The 27,802-nt window shown below is 39.5% G+C and overlaps 1 protein-coding gene across 1 annotated transcript; it reads right to left on the bottom strand.

Annotated features, from left to right (window-relative positions):
- Positions 1 to 1,854: 1,854 nt before the first annotated feature.
- unc45a (unc-45 myosin chaperone A) lies at positions 1,855 to 26,489 on the bottom strand. The gene is given in 20 exon segments (NM_001008189.1): positions 1,855 to 3,660; positions 4,432 to 4,587; positions 5,669 to 5,786; positions 6,054 to 6,169; positions 7,914 to 8,027; positions 8,146 to 8,212; positions 8,436 to 8,563; positions 9,453 to 9,593; positions 12,405 to 12,546; positions 14,399 to 14,493; positions 15,390 to 15,690; positions 15,866 to 16,037; positions 19,485 to 19,655; positions 19,991 to 20,159; positions 20,365 to 20,532; positions 20,619 to 20,711; positions 21,525 to 21,700; positions 24,162 to 24,198; positions 24,327 to 24,485; positions 26,400 to 26,489. Coding segments are annotated over 20 exon segments (2,817 nt in total). The 5' UTR covers positions 26,424 to 26,489; the 3' UTR covers positions 1,855 to 3,390.
- Positions 26,490 to 27,802: the final 1,313 nt, after the last annotated feature.

Genomic DNA, 27,802 nt, shown 5'->3' with positions numbered 1-27,802 from the left:
TTCTCATTCATTGTGTCTATTGTGCTCTCCTGGAGTCTATCTCCTCACTAAGAGCAATGGCACACTGGGCAATACAAACATTTTACCACACATGCAATTTCCATGTAGGCGGATAGCAAAATGCTAGTAATTGCCCTGAATTGTAGTTCTTACATGGGGTGATAAACAGGGAGTCTAATGCCATTCATGCCAACCTATCCCTGTACAAATTCCATGGGGTTGGTCCTTAATACAGGACTAAATGACCCCATCATTACAGAGGCACCTGTGCTAGGCAACCCCTTGTTTGGCTCAACTCCAGTTCACAGTGGTGGATCAATGCAGAGCTGTCAACCCTGGCAGTTCTTTTCCAGGGGGCTCGCTGGGCCACTGAGCGGAAGTTAGTTTTGCGCACACTGGTGGAAGTGATGTTGTGCAGTGCAGCAATTGAAATTTTCAGGAGGGTTGACACCTCAGTGACATGAGGCCCCTAGGCTACACTTTCCACAAACCTCTACTCCTCCCAAAAGTTTAGAAATATATAGTAGCAGGCAAGGTGCTATCAAGGAATTAAATATCAGAGGTTTCTTACAGCCTCTAAAGCCACTTTTTATTTGCACTGGCAGGGTCCGGTGTGCCCCTGGACACAGCAGGGAAGGCACAGAGTAGCCTGACAGCACAGATAGCAAGGTGTGTATGCCTAGGGGTCCAGTGTGATCAGGACAGGGCCGAGTTTTTCTTGAAAAAATTCTCTACTGTCGATCCCAATCTTTTACTTATATGCACTGGTGCACCTGGCCTGGGAGATGGCAGTAGGCAGGCAAGAAAGGAGTGTGTGCCACTGCGCCCAGGCACATGATTGCAAGTATTAGTACCCGTCTTGTAAATCTTTCAATACTTGCTTGATTACCTTGGCTATTTTGAAAGGGTGCAACCAGAGCAAGTCAGGGATGAGCTTTTATTCAGGAACATGCAAAGCTAAAACATCAGTCACTGAAAAAGGTGGTACTTTTGGAATTTTTTTAAATACTTAATAATCCACCTGGCCTAGAAGAATAAGGCAGTAGGCAGTCAATGAAGGAGTGTGTGCAATCAGGGGTCCATCTTGCACAGGGACAAGATGGGCAGGGGCCCTAGGCAACCCGGCATGCTCGCCCAGCCCCCCCTCCCTTTCCCCCCCATGTAAGCGTAGCGGGGAAGATTCTGGCGTTCTTTCAGTGAGCAACATGGAATGATCCCCTTCCTGCTTCTTCTTTCTTCACTTCAACAAAAAAGCAGTTTTTTCTACTGCCCATAAATCGGCCCAAGATTTTAAAGAACCAGACGAACAGGATTCCTCCATGTTGCTTGCTGTGAAAAACCCCGGGCTGTTTTGTGCTAACAGAAGCAATGGCCTGGGGTATCAGGTAAGTGATTACAGTAACTAATGAGTACCAAAATTTTGCCACCCTCAAGTAATTGTAAAACCTTTTCATTTGTTCAGTTATTTATTTATATGAAATGATTTGTGAGTTCTTCAACAGTTGCAAACACACTCGTGTCATGTAGCATAATCACTGATGGAGTGCCTAAGTGACAGCATGCTAATAAATCATTTTTTAAGAAAGATTAATAAAAAAAACATTCTAAAAAAGACTTTTAAACAACCACTAAAACTTGGGTTCAGGTTAAAAGAAATGCCAGTTCTCCTTTAAACTTTTTCATAAACAGGATTGCATGGTGCTGGTCAACACACAACCTACAGCATTCCCAAAATATATTAAAACCAGAATCCTAAAGGCTGCAAGTTCCTGTACTTTAGGGTTAAAATATAAAATGGGAAATAGTGGAGAAGCCACATCAGATAAATTTAGCTAAAAGATAACAAAAATGAACTTCTGTGAAAAATTCTCTTTATATAATAGTACATCATCTGTATCATCCTGCCATTTGTTGATATTCTCTTAGAGCTTATAAATTATAATAATAACGATCAGTTCAGTATAAAAGGCATGAATGAATGGAATGGAAGTGCATTATGCCCGTAGCCGAGGCTTTGCAGGGACCAGCAAGTGACGGCATGTAATGTAAACAAAACAGAAAGAAGAAAATAACAATAGCCACACCTAGTACATTGCTTAGAAGGACAAAAAACAATAAAGCACAATATATAGAAAAGCAAATGTCTGTTTAGTAAAATTACTAATTACTAAAAGTCTCTCAACCAATACTTTTACCTCTGGTCACTTTAGGTTGGTAAATTGCTTAAAAATGGAATGGATATTATACAACATGAATTTGTGCTGAAAATGTATTCTGCCGGATCTTTTAATTAAACTAAATCTCCTGTTGTTATTATTTGATTTGCTGGGCAAATAGAATAAAAGAATAGTAAATAAACAAAAAGTACAAAAGTAAATAGAAAAATAAACAAACTCATGTTACACATCATCTCACTTCCTAAAGGGCAGCAGGTTTTTGAAGTGAAGGAAATTTATAATTCACATTCTCCATTAAAGGAGCAGTATACACCAACACACCATGAGTCAAACTGTGTTCTACCTATTCCTTTCAATTAAAAAAAAAATTAAAGCACTAATGGTGCATTGTTTTGTTGTATCTGTACCCCATCCCTGCACTAGAGAGTTAGTTTAAAAGAATTGAAAACCTTCCATAAAATACTCTCCTTTTTACACTGTAGCTTTTCAGAGTAAGCACCAAATCTAAATACAGAAGCGAGAGGGTTCACTTCTCCCAGCTATACATTTTAGGCAGTTGTGTTCACACACTGGTTTGCTTCAGCCAGGCTGACAGGAATCTGTATTGGCAGTATGATTCTTACCCCTGTATTTAGATAACAGTGCTGTATAAGATCATATGAGGTTTTCTCATAGGATATTTCATTTTTAGCGCAAGTTCATTCTATAATGGTGATTGTAGGATACATTTTGTATTGTACATATATAAATGTGCCTATGAGAAGAAAGCAAGCTCAAACAAATTGGTCCAAATATGAAAATAATTTAAAGCATAACAAGTTTAGCTAATATGAAGATTATCTGCTAAGAAACATTCTCAAGCCGTCAGGCTCATGTTGTGGGGAAAATGCATTCTGGTGTAAGACACATACAATGGAAATGTGGAATGGATGTGCGATGCTTCAGCAGCAAAATAACAATTCAAGCATTTCATGAAGTTGAATAATTGATCTAAAAACTCTAGGAAGTGCAGCAGCAGCAGCCAGACAATATGTAGACTGCCAGTCCCACTATTCAGTCTTAGCCTAATTTGGGGATGAAGGCCTCTGGTATCCATTGCATGCGCTGGGTGCTATACAATGTTGTGCACACTAAAGAAACACCCTATGAGTTCTGTCATTTTCAGTTCCTCTTGGTGCTGTGGAATCTTTTGAAGAATATGTCAGAGTCTATCTCATTCTGCAGACTCAGTGGCCTTGATTAACCCATACTCAACAGCCTTAGCTAAACACTCCTTGGCAACTGAGGTCACTGCCTTTTTCTTCTCTTCCTCCTCATTCTTTGCAAGCACAGACAGGATCTCCAACATCTCACTCTCCATCATTTTTTCTGCCACTTCCTTGTCTGCAGTCATCATGTTGAGGACAACAACGCCACCACGATGCTGAAGATCTATGTTCTCACTAAGAAGCAAAGCTTGCAGGATCTCCATCCAGTGCACTGTCTGCAAGGTCATACAACACACATTTATAGATGCTGAGAATTTTATATATTTTCTTCTAAAGCCTTTAATTCATAGCACAACTATCTTCCTCCCCAGTGCAACTCCAGATCTCCTGCATTTCTGTATCACATAAAGTATATATTGATATATCTATTGATATATCTGATCTAAGGGATATCTTATATAAACTATTTTTATGATTTACTGAATTTGGGCAACTGTTATAGCTTTATGGTAGATACTTCCAGTGGATGTGACAAAATCCATTTAGACTAGAATATTAGAAGACTGTAGAACTGCACTGCCATTTTGATCAATCCCTCAGAGGTTCCATTTGCTTTACATAAAAACTATATATCAGTCGAGAGTGGGTTGCACAGGTATCACGCACAAGACTAGGGGAAGGCTGACAGAAAAGCTATGTGCCTAGCACCCTCCCCACTATTGGGGGCCCTGTTCTATGTTGACCTTGCACATACAGTTCAGTGGTCCAGGTCTGCTTGCCCAAATCCTGGATCATCACAAAAAAACCCTGTAATATTGAAAGATAGGGGTGCAATGCTAACAAATTGGAAGTGCCCCCGCCTCCCTTCCCCAGAGAATATGACTTTCCTTGTCCTTTAATAACATTTAGAATTTGCTGTCCCAAAGGGAAGCTGGGTTCTGCCTTTTTTTATACCCAATAACCTAAAAGGCTGTTAGTGACAATTCCAAAGATAGACGATCACTGGTAACAACTGTACATCATAAAATAAAAACATTTTTGCTTACCACTTGTGTAATTCTTGTGCAAAGTTTAGGCTCCAATGAAGTCAACATGGCAAGGGTTCCAGAAGCTGCACGACGTAACCGTTCATCATCTTCACCACTGTATAAAACCATTAGCTTTAAGCGGTCTGACCCTTCTACTAAAAACAGGTCCTGCACCTACAAAACATTTCACATGTAAGACAGACTCAATTGGGGGAAACCATATATAAAAAAACAAGAGCAGTTAGAGTTTACAGTATATGTTCCTAGAATATACCATTCTGGTGTGATACTGGCTGTCCAGCCTTTCCATACAGTGGGCCAATTATTCGAGTGAGGCATAGGCAGCACAATGTTTCAGTGTCATTGTTGAGAGTAGATGCCATTTATACATCCTACATACTGATTAACGCAAATTGTTGTAAAGGATCAAGACTCAAAGGGGTGGTTCACCTTTAAGTTAACTTTTAGTATGTTATAGAATGGCCAATTCTTAGCAACTTTTTAACTGGTCTTCATTTCTTTTTATTGTGTTTGAATTATTTGCTTACCTCTTTTGACTTTCTCCAGCTTTAAAATGGGGGTAACTGTCCCCGGCAGCCAAAAAACTATTGTTATTTGAGGCTATAATTTTTTTTGTTACTATTACTTTGTATTACTTGGCTTTCTATTCAGACCCTCTCCCATGCATATTCCAAAGTCTCATTCAAACCACTGCCTGGTTGCTAGGATTACTAAGACCCTAGCAACCACATAACTGCTAAAATTCTAAACCAAGGAGCTGCTGAACAAAAAGCTAAATAATTCAAAAGTAATAAAAAATAAAGACCAAATGTAAATTGTCTCAGCACTCTCTACAACAGGGATCCCCAACCTTTTATACCCATGAGCCACATTCAAATGGAAAAAGTTTTGCAGAGCAACACAAGCAATGAAAAAAGTTCCTGGAGGTGCCAATGAGAGCTATAATTGGCTTTTTGATAGCCCCTATCTTGGACTGGAAGCCTACAGAAGGACCTGCTTAGCAATTACACTGGGTTTGTATGCAATCAAAGCCTGACTCCTAACCAGAAATTCAAAAATAAGCATCTGCTTTGAGGCCACTGGGAGCAACATCCAAGGGGTTTGCTGAGCAACATGTTACTCATGAGCCACTGGTTGGGGATCACGGCTCTACAACATACTAAAAGTTAATTTAAAGGTGAACACCCCTTTAAACAATGACAACCCCTAATCTGCCTGACAGTTTCCTCCTTACCTCTTTACTCATAGCCATGTTGCACATACACTCTGTTGCTGCGACGCGAATCATCTCGTGCTCTTCAAACATGTAACCCTCGATCATGGATGCTGCCTTCTCACTGATAATCTTAGACCTAAAGCAAACAGCTTGGTTATGTACATGTGGGATTACAGCAACCACAACACACAGCTAAAACAATACCAAATATACACAAAGAATACAGAAAGAGGTACAGCACTGTATAACTGATCATAATTCATAAACCAAATCTGTATAGCTGGCATGCAATTATATATTTTGCTTGATTACATCCAACAGATATAAAGCCCCGAAAATAATCACAGTCTACATTTACACATTTGAAAAAACTTAGCAATGAACAACAAAATAAAATTCTTACCTTAACCTTTCACTAATCCCTGCCAAATTTGTCAGTGCCATCAATGCTTCAAAGTTCTGAAGGCCTGTTCGATTAAGGTGAAGAAGGCTGACAAGGGGCCTGACCACCTCATAGATCTATTGGACATTCACAGTAAGAAAATTGATCATTCGGTCTTGCACAACAATTTATATACAGGTATGGGACCTGTTATCCAGAATGCTTGGGACCTGGGGTTTTCCGGATAAGGGATCTTTCCGTAATTTGGATCTCCATAACTTAAGTCTTCTAAAAATAATTCAAATATTGAATAAACCCAATAGGCTTGTTTAACCTCCAATAAGGATTAAATATATTTTAGTTGGGATCAAATATATATATATATATATATATATATATATATATATATATATATATATATATATATATATATATATATATATATATATATGTAAAAAAAAAGGGAAAGTTGTGCTCAACCACTAAATTTTAAACCATTAGGCGGGGGTGCAATGAGGTTGTGACCACGAAATACATAGAAACAACAACAAGAGATCCTCTGCACTCACCCATTATCAATATATAGAACATTAAGACATTCGGTGCATTTAAGCTACTAAGAAATGCCCTTCCCTTTAAGCAAAACAGGGATTGTTTGTCCATATATTGCAATATACTTCAAGCTGGCCAACTGCGTCAAAGTCATCCCTTTTGACCAGTTCCTACACTGATTTATGTGATTCATTAAGAATTCTACTGCTTCAATATACATTTAGCCAAGGGACTTTTAAGCTACTAAAAGCTAAAAGAAGTATATTGCAATATATGGACAAACAATCCCTGTTTTGCTTAAAGGGAAGGGCATTTCTTAGTAGCTTAAATGCACCGAATGTCTTAATGCTCTATATATTGATAATGGGTGAGTGCAGAGGATCTCTTGTTGTTGTTTCTATGTATTTCGTGGTCACAACCTCATTGCACCCCCGCCTAATGGTTTAAAATTTAGTGGTTGAGCACAACTTTCCCTTTTTTTTTACATATATATATATATATATATATATATATATATATATATATATATATATATATATACTCTGTTACATGTCATAATAACAGCGGAAGCAGTGAGAGAGGACAGAGAGGAGGAGCACTATACAGGGCAGGACTGCTGAACCCAGGAACGACACTGCAGGTCGGGAACAGGGAAAGAAAAAGGAGCAGCCACCTGATCCATACCAGTGTCTCCTGACATGCGCATCCTATACTCTGTTTGTGAGTGTATTGGGAAGTTTTATTTATATTAAAGCATTTAAGTTTTTACACATATGGCGTATGCATTTATCCCACAGTAAATGCACAGAAGGGGAAGGGAAACAGAAAGGTCGTGGAATTAACCTAAAGTTGCTAAAGTTGGAAATTTACCTATGTGAAGTGGTTCCTAACACTGCCTGAAATTAAGAGGTGGGAAAGCAGAGAGTCGTGAGCTATAAGTGAACCAATTGGATGCCATATAAACCCGAGGGGGTCTGTAAGTAGATTGGCAATCGGAAAGGGATATCACAACTGGGCACAAAAGGGTGATATAAGTAAAAGTCATCACTGGTGTTAAAAAGCACATGAAAGTGCACATTGTGAAGTAATAACAGTATTACACTTTATTTTTTTTTCTTCTTTTCCTCCTAAGACCTCATCGCTAAGTCTAAAGCAGAAGAGGGCACTTTGGAGTAATTTATTGGACTTTATTTGACCTGAGACACGAGGTATCTAAAGTGAGGAGCATACACTGAGAATTGCACTTATTTATATTTGTAAATGTCATAATAACAACCAGTGACAAGCCTAAATAAATAATTTCCTCCAAAGTAAAAAATGCATGCTTACTCTTTCTCCAGGAAAAGCAATCTCAGGATTTGAGGTGATGGATATCTTGGCTAATGCTTGGGCTGCTTTTGTTTTCCCAACATCTGTTCCTTCTAATGCCAGTGGTATAAGAGCCTAAAAGAGAGACAATACATTTTCCCATGTCTAAACCACAAAATAATGTATTTTCAAAAGATATGTCAAATGGAATATCCATGAATTCTACACCTGCCTGCTCCTCTACAATATTTACCTTTCCACCCCCCTGAGCAACAACATTTCCTCTGTCTTCAGCTTTGTCCACTAAAGCCAAGAAAACCCTTGAGGGGGAGGAAAAAGGACAGAGGAACATTAACTCACAAAAGTAAATATATATCCACAGGCAGTTTTACCAAGTCTATCAAGAGGCCTTCCTGCCCAAAGCTAGTATAATGGACCATCAAACAGCTAGAGCAGTAGCACAAGCAGTTTATGAAATCCTCTACATAAATATCAATCTCTCTCTCTATGATCTCAATATATCCCACATATAGGTTAGCCTACCTGGATATAAGTTCTTTGGAAGAGTCTGTCAGTGCTGGGCTTTCATTTTTTACCATACAGACCAATGCTGATACCACACCTGCTGCCAGAAGTTTGTGCACACGGGTTTCAACAAATTCCTTCTTGTCCTGTCAACCAGACAATAACCACAATTGCTTACATATCAAGGAGTCCTTCTATGCCATGTCAGTCCTGTTATAGCTTCAAAAGTTATTTGCACTTGAATTGTTATGATGAAAGATAAAACCCAACTTCTCTTTTTGGTTCTTAGTACCTTATTATGTGAACCCTACTTAGCACTATATTACGTGAACCCTAAGGACACTATAAATAGGACATACTGACATTTCTGAGCAGCTTGACATTTTCCAATTAAATACAAATCTCAATGTTTAAATGCAGAGTATATAGCCTTGAAGAATATATGGCTTTAAATATATTTACAATAACCATGAAAGTTGCTCTAACTGTGCCGCTATAGTTCAACACCCACAACATTCACTTCCGGTCAGTTAGTAGAATAGAAATAAAGGAGTGCAGGCTTCAAATGCGAACAAGGCTCAAAAAGATAAAAAATGCTTAAAATCCATTATTTCAGGCTATTAAAAACATATTATGGCATAGGAGCCTAAGATTAAGGCCCTGGGGTTTGAAACGCATCAGGCAATGTGTTTCTATTTTGCTTCTATGCCATAATATGTTTTTAATAGCCTGCAATAAGGATGACATTTTAACTTTTTTTATATTTTTTTTTTAAGGATGTATGGCTTTGTCCTTTGTAACTGAGCTTTAAATGTATTTTAAAGTATACACACTGCCCAAAGGTTTCTGCTCTGCTAGTTGCTACTGCTCCCCCGATCAATAACACTACAGTAACAATAAAAGCAGAGTAGAGGTTTTCTTGCAAGTTGTTCTTATTTGCTACTAAATTCCCTAATAATGCAGCAACATATAGATCAAATTAAGGGAATAAGTAATGCTGGGATCACAGTGCTGGGCTGTGACCGTCGCTCTTACCTTTGGGTGTTCCTCAGGAACATGCTGCTTTGCATATTTTGCCAGTTCCAGCATCTGCGGATCTATTGCTTCACGATCATAACTGTTTGTGCAGTTCACCAAGGTGGATGCTACAGCAAATAACACAGTCTTGTCCTGTGACTGCAAAGAAAGTTGGATGGAAAGAAAGATATGACAGAATATTACATTTAATGTGCAGAGTAGATTCAAATGTATGCTATAGTATTAATGGTGTAGAAGAAAGACCATTCTGCCAAAGCTTTATTATTTCATACACAGATGTTTCTTAAAGGAGACTTACGTAAAAATTATGAGCGTACCAGTGAATTATACTGCTCTAAACATAGAAGGATTGAGTTAATAAACTTGGGGTTTCAGACTGATTTGTTGAGAAATTCCCCCCAAACCTTACTAGTCCTGCCCATCTGTTCCATTCCTGCTGCCTGAATTCTCTGGATGTGGGGGAGCCGGTGGCTCTCAGTACAAGCACTGTAGGATAGGAACCAATCAGCATCTAGGATGACCTGATAAGGAACTGAAGTCTGTCTTTGCTTGTGTGACTGCAGGGCTGTGCTTCTGGCAGGACACGCCCATCCTTACTTTGAAACACAGAGACCTGATAGGATCTATAGGGAGCTCCTATACAGGGGTCATTTTTACAGACTGTATTCAATTTTAGACCAATGTCAAACCAGCACCATATATTATTCATAATTGCCTACAAAATTAGGATTTTTTTCCATTTATCCAATATGTCTCCTTTAACTAATAATTTAATCTTTTTTAATAAGGCATCCATCAATGTTATAAGGCGTTGATTGCAAATGTGAAAATATATAGTGTTCTTTTAACATCTGAACAAAAGCCCTTTGTATAATTTGGTACTGTGTACTCTATAGTTTGACTGCAATACTGTTAACTGGTCAAGACAAGAAGTGGCCAATAAATAAAACAGTCTGGAGTGTACAGTGGAGGAAATAATTATTTGACCCCTCACTGATTTTGTAAGTTTGTCCAGTGACAAAGAAATGAAAAGTCTCAGAACAGTATCATTTCAATGGTAGGTTTATTTTAACAGTGGCAGATAGCACATCAAAAGGAAAATCGAAAAAATAACTTTAAATAAAAGATAGCAACTGATTTGCATTTCATTGAGTGAAATAAGTTTTTGAACCCCTACCAACCATTAAGAGTTCTGGCTCCCACAGAGTGGTTAGACACTTCTACTCAATTAGTCAACCTCATTAAGGACACCTGTCTTAACTAGTCACCTGTATAAAAGACACCTGTCCACAGAATCAATCAATCAAGCAGACTCCAAACTCTCCAACATGGGAAAGAGCAAAGAGCTGTCCAAGGATGTCAGAGACAAAATTGTAGACCTGCACAAGGCTGGAATGGGCTACAAAACCATTAGCAAGAAGCTGGGAGAGAAGGTGACAACTGTTGGTGCGATTGTTCGAAAATGGAAGGAGCACAAAATGACCATCAATCGACCTCGCTCTGGGGCTCCACGCAAGATCTCACCTCGTGGGGTGTCAATGATTCTGAGAAAGGTGAAAAAGCATCCTAGAACTACACGGGAGGAGTTAGTTAATGACCTCAAATTAGCAGGGACCACAGTCACCAAGAAAACCATTGGAAACACATTACACCGCAATGGATTAAAATCCTGCAGGGCTCGCAAGGTCCCCCTGCTCAAGAAGGCACATGTGCAGGCCCGTCTGAAGTTTGCCAATGAACACCTGAATGATTCTGTGAGTGACTGGGAGAAGGTGCTGTGGTCTGATGAGACCAAAATAGAGCTCTTTGGCATTAACTCAACTCGCTGTGTTTGGAGGAAGAAAAATGCTGCCTATGACCCCCAAAACACCGTCCCCACCGTCAAGCATGGGGGTGGAAACATTTTGCTTTGGGGGTGTTTTTCTGCTAAGGGCACAGGACAACTTATTCGCATTAACGGGAAAATGGACGGAGCCATGTATCGTGAAATCCTGAACGACAACCTCCTTCCCTCTGCCAGGAAACTGAAAATGGGTCGTGGATGGGTGTTCCAGCACGACAATGACCCAAAACATACAGCAAAGGCAACAAAGGAGTGGCTCAAGAAGAAGCACATTAAGGTCATGGAGTGGCCTAGTCAGTCTCCGGACCTTAATCCAATAGAAAACCTATGGAGGGAGCTCAAGCTCAGAGTTGCACAGAGACAGCCTCGAAACCTTAGGGATTTAGAGATGATCTGCAAAGAGGAGTGGGACCAACATTCCTCCTAAAATGTGCGCAAACTTGGTCATCAATTACAAGAAACGTTTGACCTCTGTGCTTGCAAACAAGGGTTTTTCCACTAAGTATTAAGTCTTTTTTTGTTAGAGGATTCAAAAACTTATTTCACTCAATGAAATGCAAATCAGTTGCTATCTTTTATTTAAAGTTATTTTTTCGATTTTCCTTTTGATGTGCTATCTGCCACTGTTAAAATAAACCTACCATTGAAATGATACTGTTCTGAGACTTTTCATTTCTTTGTCATTGGACAAACTTACAAAATCAGTGAGGGGTCAAATAATTATTTCCTCCACTGTATATAGGCTGAAAGGCCTACTGGAACAGAAAGGTTCTGCACTTGTATGTATCCTAGGTTACCCCAGGTGCTGCTAGATAACAAAGGGCAATACAAGAAGATTATTATATATAATGTGCATATACTTGGGCACACTCTTCAATTTGGATTAGGTGAAAAATAAAATAGAGAGTGTGCTAGCAATGATATGTTCACCTGTAACTCCACTTTTTCTAGATTATAGTTAGAGGAGTAAAGGAAACCCACAAATGTACTACTTCATAAAAAATTCCAATTATAATACCATATTACCCTGTACATTGTCATACTGCTACAAATCCTAAGCAAGTAGGAACTGAGAAAGTTACAATATACTTGCACTCATCTTGTACCTTGGCTAGCGTGAACATTGCTTGCAATGCAGTCTTATCTTCTACAAACTCTTCCTTAACATCAGCATCAAATGTCAGGTACGCCAAGCCTTCCACAGCCCAACGACGAGTGCTTGACTCAATCGTCTCATTACACAACCACCTATTACAAACACATTATACTGTCAAACCCTGATTTCACATTCCCACATTTCAAATTTTACACTATTTTTGCACTCACACCAATTTTATTTTTATATATTTTGCCACATGAATTGCAATAAGTTTGCACCTCATAGAGGCATCCACAAATCACTTTTTGTTTTAGCTTGTGCATCTGACTTTCAAAGTGGCTTTCAAACTTAAGTTGCTTTAAAGGAACAGTAACATCAAAAAATTAAAGTGTTTTAAAGTAATTAAAATATAATATGCCGTTGCTCTGCAAAAAAACTGGTGTTTTTGCTACAGAAAAGCTACTATATAAATAAGCTGCTGTGTAGCCATGGGGGCAGCCATTGAAGCTGGAAAAAAGGAGAAAAGGCACAGGTTACATAGCAGATAACTAGTAGATAAGCCCCATATAATGGGGGTTTATCTGTTATCTGCTAAGTAACCTGTGCCTTTTCTCCTTTGAATGGCTGCCCCCATGGCTACACAGCAGCTTACTTATATAAACTATAGTAGTCTTTCTGAGGCAAACACACCAGTTGTAGCAGCAATGCAGGGCAACAGTACATTATATTGTTATTACTTTTATACACTTTTTTTGGTGTTACTGTTCCTTTAACACATTTTCCTTGAGTTTTTTTCTGGTCCACTGTAAAACATAAAATGGGGGTTCTACTATAGTAGCAAAGGGATATGGAGTGAAACACATTTGTGGATTAAGCTAGACTGTAGGAAGTAATAGGTTTTATTTGCGGCAATCCAAATGTTCGGCAATAGGAAGGCATTTTATGGAGATCAGATTCTGTCACCAATGGTAATGCAGATTTACCGTGAGCAACAAAACTCACTGTGTGCCACTGCCATTACAGAGTCGGCCATCCCACTCCCAGAGCTGCTCTAGGGAGACAAGGTAAGGTGAAAAATAAACTCCAATACCAAAAAGCTACATAGAAAGCAACTAAAAAAGTCTTAATTTCTAGTGTATGTGGGACCAACTGAACTGAAAAAAAGTATTTGGAAGGTAAACATCCCCTTTAGGCTGCTGGTACCCAGGGAAATTGGTTGCCCATGATAAATCTTTGCTACTGTGGGCAACTTATCTCCCTGAAATGCTTTCACATTGGAAATAAAGTAAATTGCCAGTGGGAAAACTTACATAGCGCTTACTTTTTCTGAAGTCACCCAAAGTTGCCTTGTGAGGCAACTTCGGAAAAACTAAGTAAAGCATTTGTTTTCCCATCTGCAATTTACTTTATTGCGGTGCAAAATCATTATGGGGAGATTAGTCACTTGCAGAAGCAAAGATTTTTCACAGGCAACTAATTCTACCCATCTGCTTGGCCCTTAGGGCTGTGACACACGGGCGATTTGCTGAAGTGGCTGAAGTTTCCTCTCAAGGCAACTTCCATGACTTTGGAAAATCGCGGCGCCACGTATGCCACTGCACTGGCTATTTACATTCTAACCGGTGGGATGGAATTTCGGGGAGATTAGTCGCCTGCGACAACGGAGATTTGTAGCGCGGCGACTAATCTCTCCATGTGTCACAGCCCTTAAAGTACTAAATAGCTCCATCATCTTAGTTGCAACAAAGCTAATAAAGGTAGTAGTTTCTAAAAGTAAGCTCTAGAACATGTTGAGCAAAGAAGCACTGTCTCCCCAACACCAAACTAGTTTGTGGCCAAATATGCAAACAAATGACCATGCAAGAAAAAAAAAGTTTGTAAATAATTTAGAAATTTCTGACAACATAGCTCCTGAGATGGTTTGTTTTCACAATGTACATGTTATAGAGGATGACAGACCATGTAAAAGGCCATAAATACAAAAAAAAAAAAAAAACTTACTTGCGGCACTGCTTGGCTAGCTTGATGGTGGATCCCTCTGCAAACTGTTTCATACTGAAGTCAGTTCCTCCTGCTGATCCCAATTTGCAGAGACCCTACAAAGCACAAATCATCACACTAGAATGTGAATCTTTAGAATAGTGTTTAATCAATCAGAGATATATCCCAAATAAACCCTTTAATAAAGAATTTAATTCTGTGAACAATGTACATAATTCTAATAAACCCACATTCAATGCACCATTTAATAAATCAAGTGGCAATAGCAGCAAGATAACTTAAAAACAATTGCTTAGGATGGGGCTTTTTAACACATTTTTTAATGTGCATGCTTTTTTCCCCATCAAGTTAGTATATGCATATATTAATAAATATACTGAGAATTATAATTATAAACTCCAAAGAGTTTATATAAAAATGCTTTAAACAATAATTTTTCAAAGACTTGTCTTTGCCAGAGCAGTGCTGCAAATCAGCAATTCAGCAGGAGTGCAATGAATATGGCTTGAGTTTTGCTTACTGTTTTAATATTGAAGAAGCTATGGTTCTTTTTCTTGAGATAAACAGGGAAAGTGAAGCTACTCTATATTTGTTGCTTGCAAGGTAGATAACTAAATTACCAGTGCACAGATATTCCCCTTGCATAATAGAATGCTTTTTCCAGAACAGTTACAACAAGGGCTGAAGGGAGGGGGTTATACACTGGCAGTCTAATAAACTGCCTTACAAGGAGTTTGCCTGTTTAGCTCAAGAAATAATAATAAAAAAAAAGACAAAAGAAAACAAATAAACGATTTGAGTTACATATGCAACATTCAAAACACCATTCATAATTTGTCACTGCTCCCACTGAAAGAATGGAAAACAGATTATGATTCTGGCAGTGTTGAGCCATAATTGCAAAGGGCAAACATTTGTTGATCATTTGAATTTACAACCACTAAAAAAGAAAAATACAAATAAGTACAAATAAAAAATTGGGGGTGCCTACCACCAAAGCGCGAATACGAATGGCATCATTTTCATTCTTCTTATAAATATCCTTAAGTAGCGTGACTCCATTAGCAGTGATGAAAGACGCTCGCTTAGCTTTTCCAGCAGCATAAATCAATGCTTCTACTGCTACCTGCTGATCAATTTCCCGTTCAGAGGAACAGAGGGATATGATACTTTCCATGATACCTGTAAGCTCCAGAGTTCGATTACCAGCCTCAGAAGGTCCCTGCAAAAGGCAGGACACAGTCTGTATCGAGCGTAGTTTTCCATCCATACCATGGCCTTCAAACAAGCTCCTGTTGTAAAAATTTTGTGAGAAGGTACATAAACATGTCAATATAATATGTCAAGACAAAAAAACTGTAAAGAAATGCAGATGCCACCAAATTAAGTCTTACTAAACCAACTAAAAGTTGTCAAAATGAGAAATGCCACTTTTTAAATTCAAGTCATGGCAAACATACGACTTACCGTACATAATCCTCACAAAGCTTGTGGAAATTCTCCCTTTCTGCATCACATTTAAGGTCATCAAAGAGCTTGTTAAGAAGCACCGAAGCGCTCATCCTGGTAGACTCTGTCACAGAAAGACTTCCAGGAAACTCCACAAGGCTTCCACCCACTTCAAGAATTTTCTTTAAGCCTGAATGAAGAAAGATCAAGTACAATGCAGCAGCACTTACACTCTACCTACACTTAAAAAAAATGATTCTTGCTCTCCCTATTTCACTTTTTTTTTTTTTTTTTTTTTTTAAAAAGTTTCATTGGGAGATAGGGTACAAAGTTTCTGAAAAGTTCATTAAAAAAAGAAATCCTTCCACAATAAATTCGTGGATACTCTCAAATTCTGGACAAAGCTCACGTTAATAGGCAGAATCAATATATGTAAAATGATCTTTCTCCCTAAATTCCTCTACCAACTCAGCAATACCCCCTGTCATATACCCAAAAAGACCTTATTAGAAATCGACCGCATTCAATCTACATTTATATGGGGAAACAAATCACCAACCCTCTCTAGGAAAAAGCTAAATGCCCCACAGGACCAATTGGGATTAGCATCTTCTAACTATGAGCTCTATTACCTAGCTTCTCAATGCATACACATAGCAAACTGGAAAGTATTCGACCCTGAGAATCCGGCATCAATTTTAGAGGCTCTCTATTTTACATCTGTAGAAAGCCTACACAATGCCCTATATAGGACAAGAAAAGATATCAGTCCACTGCCACCAGTCATGGATGCCACAAAAAAAGCCTGGGACTCCATGCTACATCTAACTAATAGGACAGATTCAATCTCCCCTGATACCCCACTATGGGGAAATAGCAATTTAATACACTTTTCAACCTTTCCGGAAGCAGAATCGTGGGCTAGATTAGGGATAAAACGTATAGACCATCTCTACTCGAGTGGAGAACTACACACGCTACCCCAGATGCAACAACTTGCCTCCCGGCTCGGCCTGTCAGACCTCAGATTTGCGCAGATAAAACACTTATGTGAAACACAGTTCCAACAACAACCGCAAATACAACACTCAGACCTAGAACACTTGACAATGCAACCAACTAAAACCAAATTGCTCTCAAATGCTTATAAGCTCCTAATTAGTCAGAGATATGACCCGCGGCCTAGGGTAAAGCTCAAGTGGGAAACCTCAGGGATACAACTGAACCCAGACGACTGGGAAGAAATCATAGACAACCTATACCAACCCCTGATAAGCACAAGAGACAGACTGATACAATTTAAAATCATCCATTAGACATACCTTACCCCACAAAAACTACACAACATGGGAAAACTAGACTCTCCTAATTGTCTAAGATGCAAAGCTCACATGGCCAACTTTCTACACTTAATCTGGGACTGCCCTGAAATACAAAAGTTTTGGCGTAAAGTCACAGAATTCATGGAAACAGAACTGGAACTACCGCAAGTACTCAACCCAGCCACCTGCATACTGGGTACCCTTGACACACTGATGCCCAGAAGGAACACAAAATTATTATTGAGGCTGCTATTTTTTTATGCCAAAAAAACCATTGCCCTGCATTGGATGGGCCCAACGCTTCCATCCCTTCGTAAATGGATTAATCTGGTCAACTCGCAATTGGAACTCTATAAGCTTGTCTACCTAGCCAGAGGCTGCCCGGCTAAATTTGAACAAATCTGGTCCCCTCTCCAGCCACCATGGCACAATAACTGGTTACTCTCCAACCCCTCTCTCTCTTCCCTTTTTCTTTCTTCCTTTACTTTAATTTTATTGTTTAAAAAACCAATAAAAATCAACCTTCAAAAAAAAAAAAAAAAAAAAGAAATCCTTAAATAAACATAGTAGCCAGTCATAACACATCAATAACCCTTAATGGTTCCCATTGTAATATTACATAACATGTACATCTGTATTTCTGTTTTTTCATTTTCTTAATGCTAACTTAACAAATAAAGAGAATTTAAACATAAACTGTGCATTGCTACCACTGTTTTGATGATTCTGCGGAGGTGAAAGGACAAAAGTAATTTAAAAGAACGAAAGGGGAGAATAAGGGGGGAAGGGGTGCCTTATGGCCCTTTTTTGTATACTGGGTATTAGGGTATGCTATGGTAGGGGGGGCTGGAGTCATCCTTCCATATTGTGCTTGTCCAACCATGGGGACCAGATTTTTTAAAACTTTGTTGGACAGCCTCTCCTGGCATATATAAATTTGTATACGGGCACTGATTGATTGACCCAATTTTCCCAAAACTGTATGGATGGGGAAGAATGCGCTTTCCATTCCATAGTTATATATTTCCGAGTATATGTCTATTTAACTTTTGAAGGAAACTATTACCATAAAATCTGCAGTTCAACAATGGACAGTACCTGCAAATCACATTATTTATGCCCGTAAAAAAGAAGTCTAATAGAGTTGATGTAGGTAGACTGTGAACTGGTTTAAGGTGGCCATCAAGGGGTTGATAAAAGCTGGTGATTCTGTCCTTCTGGACCGAGTTGTCAGATTATTGGCCCCTGTATAAGGCCCTCTCACAGGTCTGACAACCTATATCTGACTGAAAATTGATCAGGCAGGTTTAAAAATCCCACTGGGACATGGACTGCATTTTCTCTTTGCCTTCACAGGAGGTTTACATATTTAGGAACTCAAATGTAAACAATACTATACTTCAAATAACTGACAGAAAGAACTATTGACAGAATCATACCTCCTTTCTCCACTAAATGCTAGGACAGTCAGTGAAGGTAATGCTAGTAAGGATGAAGACACCCTGAGCTACTTAAAAGCAGCTACTTGTTACGGCTACTTAGGGCAGTGGCACACGGGGAGATTTGTCTCCCGCAATAAATCTTAACTATTGCGGGCAACTAATCTCTCCGATATGCCATCCCACCGGCAAGAATGTAAATCTCCGGTGGGATGGTATATGCATTGCTTTGGTCACCCGAAGTTGCCTCACGAGGAAATTTCGGGCAACTTCGGAAAACCGAAGCGACGTGTATGCCATCCCAATGGTAATTTACATTCTTTAACAAGTGTGTCTTCACCCTAACATTGTAGCAGTAATGAGTGCATTTTTGGACTTCCTCTACCACTAATCACCAGTCCACCAGGCACCAATGAGGAAGGATTCTCCTAAATTCACTCTCACAGTTCTGAGGGTGTGTGGCCAATGTTGCAATAAAAACTGTAGAACCCAGTGCTAAAAACAATGTAAACTATGCTAAGGCCAATGAGATGATGCATTTTTCTTGTCATTGAAAAGGAACTAACATTCTGGTTGGCTAAGGGCACATTAGATATAACCCACTTTTCCCTGCCTGTGTTTTGTACATAGGTGGATATGCTCCCTTCCACTCCTTCATGTAGATTAACAGCCATGGCGTTGACCTATATGAATACCTTTCCATTTAAGAACAAAATCTCCTCAGTGTAGCTGTACACAAGCCCAATGCCACAGCTAGTAAAGAGACATAAAGGAGCAGATAGGAGCAAATCCAGTTCATTTCCAAAGTAATCAAACCTATGTGACTAAGATATACACCATTTACAAATACAACATAAATTCCAAGGATTTACTAACCAGTGTCAATAACCCATAGTGTCATTCCATTGTCAGGATCCCGAAATGACTTTCGAGGCACCACTTTCATCAGAAGATTTAGGGCACTCTCCTTGCCATGTGCTGAAACACTAGGTCGTGTCAGCATCTCCAGAAGGTTGTGGATCACAGACTTCAGCTCCTGGGAAGGATCTTCAGAAAGGCAGACAATGATTTCCGTTATCCGGAAATTATTTTTTAATATTTTTATAGATGACATGTATCCTTCTGAGTAATAAATGGAAGGGCTGCTTTCCCACAAAGTTGCTTTCAAACTTCATTAGATTATTGAAAATAAATTGCCAGTTGCTATAGATTACTGCTCCATTTCAAATTTAAACGCATGTATTAAATGAGTGTACAAGTAACCAGGGTACTTCCCCAGCCAGTAGCTTGGCCAGAGAAAATAGATGGCCTCCAATGCATTTGGGCACGATACTGACAAAACTAAAACTAAAAAAAAAAAAAAATAAAAAAAAAAAACTTACCCAGCACAATGGCAGCTTCTTTCCCCCGAAAATCCTTTTTCATGCCTTCCTTTAGAGAGTCAAACACAGCATGTAGGACACTGCATGCTGCAACCGATACCTGCTCATCATCCATAGCCATCACTGCACAGAGCTTTTCTATGCCCACAGCACTGAGTATTGCCATAGCCTAGATACAGATACAGAAAAGAAAGATCCTTTCAGCATGAAAAGTAGGAGTGGTTTGCTCTTTTTCTTTTATTTGTACTGCACCTGAAACAACCCAGCCCACATTCCAACTCTTGCTAAATCTCAACTCCCCCAACTACAAGGGTTGGCTGGTACTTCTGACTTGACTCAATATCTGGATGGCCACAGTGAATGCTGTCACTTACACGTGACTGGTGATCAGTGCAGAGGCCAACCAATGTCCTTAGAGCTGCCAATATCATATCTGGTTTTTTTGTATCCATCATTCGCAGCAGTAGGCGGATTCCATCACTCTGAAAAATTTTCTCTGCTCCAGCATCTTCCCGAGCAAGTACAATCAAATTCTGTGCTGCCTGGAATGCAAAGAGACATTGCCAAATGTTAACTACAACAGTAATATCTAAATCTGTCTTTTCTTACTACCTCATTTACTCTATACCTTTTGTTGTTTCTCTGCATCCTTCTCCTCAGGGTCAAGCAAGATCTGAAACATCTGGTCTACTCGAGAGTCCGTAGAAGACAAGAGCCGGACCTAAGCAAACACACTATTAATTGTCATAAGTTCCACATGTTTCTATTAGTATAAGTTATTTTTTACTACAATGCTGTGTAGTGATAGCTTTAGTAAATGTTATCTATTTGGATTTTGCCAGTAGAAGGTGTGCAGTATCATTAAATCTTAGGATTATGGCACATATTTCAACTGGCTGAGAAGAAACACAATCTGACTCTTACAGCTTTCTTTCATTTGAATGGAAATGGGAAGCGGCCAAAACTTCTGGTACAAAATAATTTCAGTCCAAAAATAAACTTGTATCAGAGATTTCAGCGCTTTTAAATTGAAGTAAATGGGGCCCAGTATACAAGATAGAGTAAAGGGCTTGAAGCCCCTCCTGTGTGCACCGTAATGGAAGTCATAAATGTACAAAACCTGGATGAGACTTTGTTCCTTGCTTGCTAGAGAGTATGCTATGCTCTAAATTCTGCAGTTTGAACACCCTTATTCCTGTTGTAAGCAGCATGCAAAGTTTAATTTCTGGTTCTAAGTCTGAATTAAAAAAGTGTGCCTACCCCATTTAATCTCACTTGAGGTGCACTCAAATAAAAATAGCACATGCCCGTGTTTGGTCTTAAAGAAAAAGGAAATAATATAGCAAATGACAGACACACTCTGAAAAACCAAAATGTATTTATTTGTCAAGGTTTCAGTGCCTGTTTGGGACCTTTCTAAAGACACACCTTGTGTCTAGAAAAATAGATGTTTGCATTTATGTCTCCATTATTTATTGAGCTACAATTTAAAAGCAAATCATGACTTATTGCCACATAATTTGATCTCACTAACTTTCTCTTGAGCACGAATTCCAAGGTTTCTCACAGCCTCTTGAAAAACTTTGTTTTTTGGCTCTAGAGTAAGGCATCGGCGAAGATCAATTATTGCCTGGTCTACTCGGCCAAGTTTCTCCAAGGCCTGGCTGCGCCTGAATAGTGCTTTCACGTCACCTCCATCCACCTCAATAGCTAGAAAATAAGCAAAACTGAATTAAGGGAAACAAATTCCACTGCAATAATTTTTTAACCAACAGGAAAAGACGTTTCTGTATTCAGCTTATGTTCAAAAGAGTGTATATAAAACCATAGACAACACAATTAAATAGTCCATTCCTGGTTCTACAGGCATCTGTTATCCAGAAGGCTCAATATCTGGTTTTTTTTGAATAAGGTATTTCTGTAATTTGGATCTCCATACCTTAAGTCTACTAAAAAATTGAAACATTAATTAAACCCAAAGGATTTTTGCCTTCAATAAGGATTAATCATATCTTAGATCACATACAAGGTGCCGTTTTATTATTACAGAGAAAAAATAAATTATTTTTAATAATTATTTGATTAAAATGGAGTCTATGGAAGATGTCCTTCATGATGTAATTCATAAACAGGTTTCCTGATGGATCCTAAACCTGTGCTATAGCTGCTGACTGGGCTCATTCATTTGATAGATTATTGGACCATGTAAGGGCCCAAAGCCTGTGTAACCGATATCTGGCCTGAGGGTCAAGAGATTGGATTACCATATATACTCAAATATAAGCCGATCCGAATATAAGCCGAGGTACCTAATTTTACCTAGGAAAACTGTAAAAACTTATTGACTCGAGTATAAGCCTAGGGTGGGAAATGCAGCAGCTACTGCTAAGTTTTAATAATCAAAATAAATACCAATAAAATTACATTAACTGAGGCATCAGTGTTTTTCAATATTTATTTCAAAGAAAAACAGTAAACTAGCTCTGTAAGCGGAGAAGAGGGTCAACAAAAACAATATGAGTACTACCCCACGCTCATTGCACATTGGCAAACTGGCAGCAGACCCGGTCCCGGAGGAGACGTAAGGGGAAATAAGTATTGCTAGTGGGAGCCTAAGCCAGGGCACTGGAGGGTCTGGTTGCAGGTGGCCTAATTTGCACACAAAGAAGAGAGGGTGCTAGTCTAGAGGGACCCATGGCACCCGTCTCGAGTATAAGCCGAGGGTGACTTTTTTCAGCACATTTTGGGTGCTGAAAAACTAGGCTTATACTCGAGTATATACAGTAGCTTAGTTTAGCCTATTGTGTAAATGGCCTAAAAGGACAAAGATCTGCTTCTTTAGAGAACCCAGAATTAAAGTCATATGTAAAAAAACAAAAAAAAAAGTTTTATGTGTGCCTTAAAACAATACCTGAGACAAGCTGTTTTTCTTATAACAGTAACAGATATACAAGACTAAAACTGTTACAAGACTTTAAAAAGGCCTAAAAAATCTATAATTCTTTAGGGCAATGACACATGAAAAGTTTAGTTGTCTGCAAATCTTTTCTGAATGTTTTCCTAACGCCGATTTACATTTTTAGTCACCCCCACTAGACAAGATTAATCGCGGCACGACTAATCTCCTCATGTGTCACTGCCCTTATATATCCTCCGCAGCAGGGAAACACATAACTAAACATAGGGAGAAATATAAAAGGCTAATTATATCATATCAAGAAAAACCACAGAACAGTTATTGGATGTAATTAAATGAGAGCCTCATCTCCTATGCTATTAAAATGAAACAAACCTATTTTGCAAGTGCTAGTGTGTTGTTTAGTGTAATTTTACTGTAAGTCTTTCAAATTGGGTAGGCAGTCAACTAAGCTTTAAATAAGATATAGGTTTTGGCTAATGTCCCACAGAGAGATTAGTTGCTGCAATTTTTAAAAAGCAAAAAGTTGTTCATTCTGTCTCTACATAGAGAAGAAAATAATTTTTTTGCCAGTACCTAAACCGACAATACTACTTCAAATCGATTATCGCTCCAAACCGCTATGAGACCCTTTTTCGAGAGATTTTACAAAGAAAGTATTGTCATTCAAAACTACTGGAATCGCTGAAAGTAAAACCCACTGAGTGGGAAGTCACTGAGATTTCCCATTGCACTGAATGTAATTTCTAATTGTGGGCGGGAAATAAGACACCTGGATTTGTGGGAAACAGAATTGCTCAGTTGTGGAAATCTCTAGTAATCGCTTGTTAGGAAAAGACAAGCAACTTGTTGCTGGAACTCGCTTTTTTAAAAATCGCAGCGACTAAATTTCCCCATGGGACATTAGAGTTAATATTGTCTGTGACCACCTGTAGTACATGAGTACAGCGCCGGTATTTAAATCTAGGCGCCGCCGCCGCCGCCCCCCATTCACGCCCTCCCGCGTGCATGCGTGAAAAAACCTCCCCCCCACGCCGACGCAAGTGCACATGCGCGACAATTAAACTCCCATACGGAGCAGTGGGGAGAAGTTCCCATTGCTCCGTATGGGCGCAAAATGTAAAAATTTTGTTGCGGCGGGGCGGCATGCCACCCTAGGCCCGGGCCTTTGTGGCCTTGCCACAAATCCGGGCCTGCATGAGTATGGTGTTAAATGCCATAAATAAAACATGATATAAAAAGTAAAGTATTTACCCTTTGACGCATCTTCTTCAGCTTTGGTGAAGTCATCCTGCAGTTAAAAACATGGATGTACATTAGTAACTTATGCCTTTTGCATCAGCCAGGAATGCCATTGCATGAGGTCTATGGGCAAAGCTGCTAGTTGCAATCTGCAGATAGAGCCTGACCTGAACGTACCAGTTTTAGGTAGCAAGCAGAACGATTTCTGTGCAAAACTGCCTTATCCGCTTTGTCACTTGTGAGACTAATTGCTTTTGTGTAGCATGACAGTGCCGCTTCATAGTCCCCAGCTTTAAAATGTTTGTTACCGTCCTCTCTTAGAGATTCGGAATTTGCCTTTAAAAGAAAAGTACAGATTATATTCAATTAGTGATAATAAAAGAAGAAAAACAGCTATAAACCAATATATATATATATATATATATATATATATATATATATATATATATTAAAAATGCTAGAACTGAACCATAAGGCTATTAGAACAAGAAAATAATACTAAACCTGATGTGTCCAATAGCCAAATTGACATTATTTTTCTTCAGTTTAGATCACTGCCTGTTACTAGGGCCTGACATACCACTGCAATCCGAATGGTTTGAAGGACGGATTTAACTATAAAAAGGAAGGAGCCTGAATATAAATATTTACAACAGGTCAACTGGCAATCTGTGGATTCTGGCAAATGCCAGAGGTGCTGCTTTGAGAAGCCACAGACAGTCACTATTTATTGGTCTGGTAGGGGCCGTTTGGGCCTCTGGTTACTTATAAAAGCCAGGGCTTATTTTTATTCCCATTTCAGATATGATTTACAAAGAATAATACTATTACAAATCTAGCCTCACAAACATAATTTTTAAAGGGCAACTCCCCCAAACACAACTTAAGCTTTTTGAAAAGTAAACATAATTTCAAGCAACTTTGCAATGTACCTCAATTAAAAAATGCAGCCTTTTCATGATTTTTAATGTAATAATATGGTTTGGAACAGTTCCCTAAGCCTGGCCCCCTGCTCTCCTGGCTGACTACTTTGAAACAAAAAAAATGTAACAGACGTCCTTTCTCCCCTGCCAGGATTTCATATGATACAGAAAAAGAAGAACTGTTTTGCAGGTGGGTTTCAGTACATAAAAATAGTATTTATTCATTCTATTTGAAGAAATATATTACAGTGATAGGTGTATAAGGGCTCTGGCACACGGGGGAGATTAGTCGCCCGCGATTAACTCCCTGTTCGTGGGCGACTAATCTCCCCGAGTTGCCTACCCCTGCCATCCCACCGGCGAACATGTAAGTCGCCGGCGGGATGGCAGACGCGGCGGCGCGATTTCGCGCAAATCGCCGAAAAAGACTCGCGATGGCAGGGGTAGGCAACTCGGGGAGATTAGTCGCCCGCGAACAGGGAGTTAATCGCGGGCGACTAATCTCCCCCGTGTGCCAGAGCCCTTAGAGGTTTCTGTGTTGTGTGGAGCAGTTTGGTTCAGAAGCCAGAGTTCCCCTTTAACGTCATGTTAGAGAAAAAAAACAATAACAAATTGCCTGGGTAGCCACCTAAGAGCTGTGACACATGGGGAGATTAGTCAAGGGCGACTAATCTCCCCGTGTGTCAGCCCTAACTCTTCTTATTAACATCTCCACTTTGTATTGGGCTTTCCCCAGCTGCTTCTCATCCATTGGCACACATGCTTACACAAGATACATGACAAGGACTGGCAATAGGTGCAGACAATAGCATGTACACACACAGCAAATAAGCGACAGCCATAGACACCAGTGTGTGCCAAGCAAAGACAACACAATGTATGACTGATACAGGGATATTGAAGTTGCAGACAAGAGAAGGCACACAGTGACACTGACACAGGGCTGCTTACAAGCAGTAGCAATTGGTGCCAAATGATAAGCGACAGCACAAAGTAGCAAATGCAAGCAAAACAGGCGCAGGCAACCCTCAGGGAGACGCAACCTAGAAGCATATCAACGTTAGGTATTATACAAACTCTTGAATGGGGCACAAACTCTTTTACATGTGTGCCCAGTACAAGACAAGGCTAAGCGTTCAGTCTAAAAATCCCTGCCGGCTGCACTTTACGTTGGAAAGTCATACAACTACCAATGTGTCCCTAGCCCGGCACTATCTTCTAGCCGCTGTCCAACTATAACTCCCATTATGCTCCGCGCGGTGCGGCTTTTAGCTGGCGCTGAGAAAACTGCGAGTTCGGTAACGAAGCCGTTCCGCATTGCTCTGACCTTCTCTGGGCTGCTCTCCCCCATCTCTAGCGTTTATAGACGTAGGCCTCAACCAACCCCACGCTTGCCCAGCTTCTGCTTCCGCCAGCCTGTTTGCCCTACCCGGCTCTTACAGCGCTGCGGTGGGCTAGTTCTGTACTCAGTGATGATACCCAGAGCACCGCCCCGACATTCTTATACCTAATAAGGAAGCGGCTGCTCCCTTCATACTCTACCCGGTAAGTAATTGTAGTGCGCCCTCTACGGCGCTTGCTGTGTATTGCAGGCTATGTGAGTGTGAGCCTGGTTCTGTATATCCATGTATATTATAGATGCAGGAAAAGGTGATGTACTGTGCTAGCCAGTCAAAAATATTTACAGGGTAACCCTTTTGAAATAAAAAATAACAAAAGTGGTATAAAGGTGATACCTTTATTGGCTAACTAAGATAACCATAGCAAGCTTTCAGAACATTTTAGTTACTTAGGTAATCAGCTTGAAAAAGGAACTAAAATGTTCTGAAAGCTTGCTATGGTTATCTTAGTTAGCCAATAAAGGTATCACCTTTATACCACTTTTGTTATTTTTCATTTCAAAAGGGTTACCCTGTAAACATGTATATTATAGTGATTCATGAGAAGTACGTAACAATGTTTGCTCTTATGTCTCCGGGAGCAACAATACATAGCTGCCAATTTGCTTGTTTGTTTAATATTGTGTATTCAGGGCCTTGGTCGTGAGTAACAGACAATAGATGGCCTTTTCCTTTCTATGGTTATTTAAAGTGTGCCAGGTGTCTGGGAAGCCTGGGCAACAAGGCCCAGTAAAGAGTTCTGTAAAGGAAAATCCCTTTTACAGAAAGTTGTAAAACTGGGACCCAATAAACGACAGCCAGATTATAAGACTAGTTTTGTCAGTAGTACACAGGGCTGTATATAAATCCTCTAACTCCTGAGGTAGCTCTCCTTAGGCATTACTGGCCTCAAGTGAAGGGACCACAGTACTGGATAGGGATTCAGGCTTAGCATATCACTCCCTAAACCATTTTTACTTCAGTGATCCAGACCAACAGTTACCTGCCAAGTATCTCCGCCATGACAGTATCTGACTGCAGAACAATACCACTTCAAAGCATTCATGAGTACAATAAACCTTTTTGCTTTATTTGCAAGAAGCTCTGGCATCCTATTCATTTATTACAGCAGAGAGGTGTCCTCTGGGCCATCTGGGAAGGGAGCCCAGTGTGACCCATGTTCTAATATCACTAGCTGGAAAATGCATTTTAAAGGAGAAGAAAAAGTAAAAACTAAGTAAGCTTTATCAGAAAGGTCTATGTAAATACATAAATACACCCATAAGCAATCACAGAAATGCTGCACTGAGTCCTCTATCACAAGATACAGGATTTCCTGTTTTTTTTGTTT

This window comes from Xenopus tropicalis, chromosome 3 (assembly GCF_000004195.4).
Source record: "Xenopus tropicalis strain Nigerian chromosome 3, UCB_Xtro_10.0, whole genome shotgun sequence".
Lineage (NCBI taxonomy): Eukaryota > Metazoa > Chordata > Amphibia > Anura > Pipidae > Xenopus > Xenopus tropicalis.
This window is presented reverse-complemented; position numbering and strand designations above follow the sequence as displayed.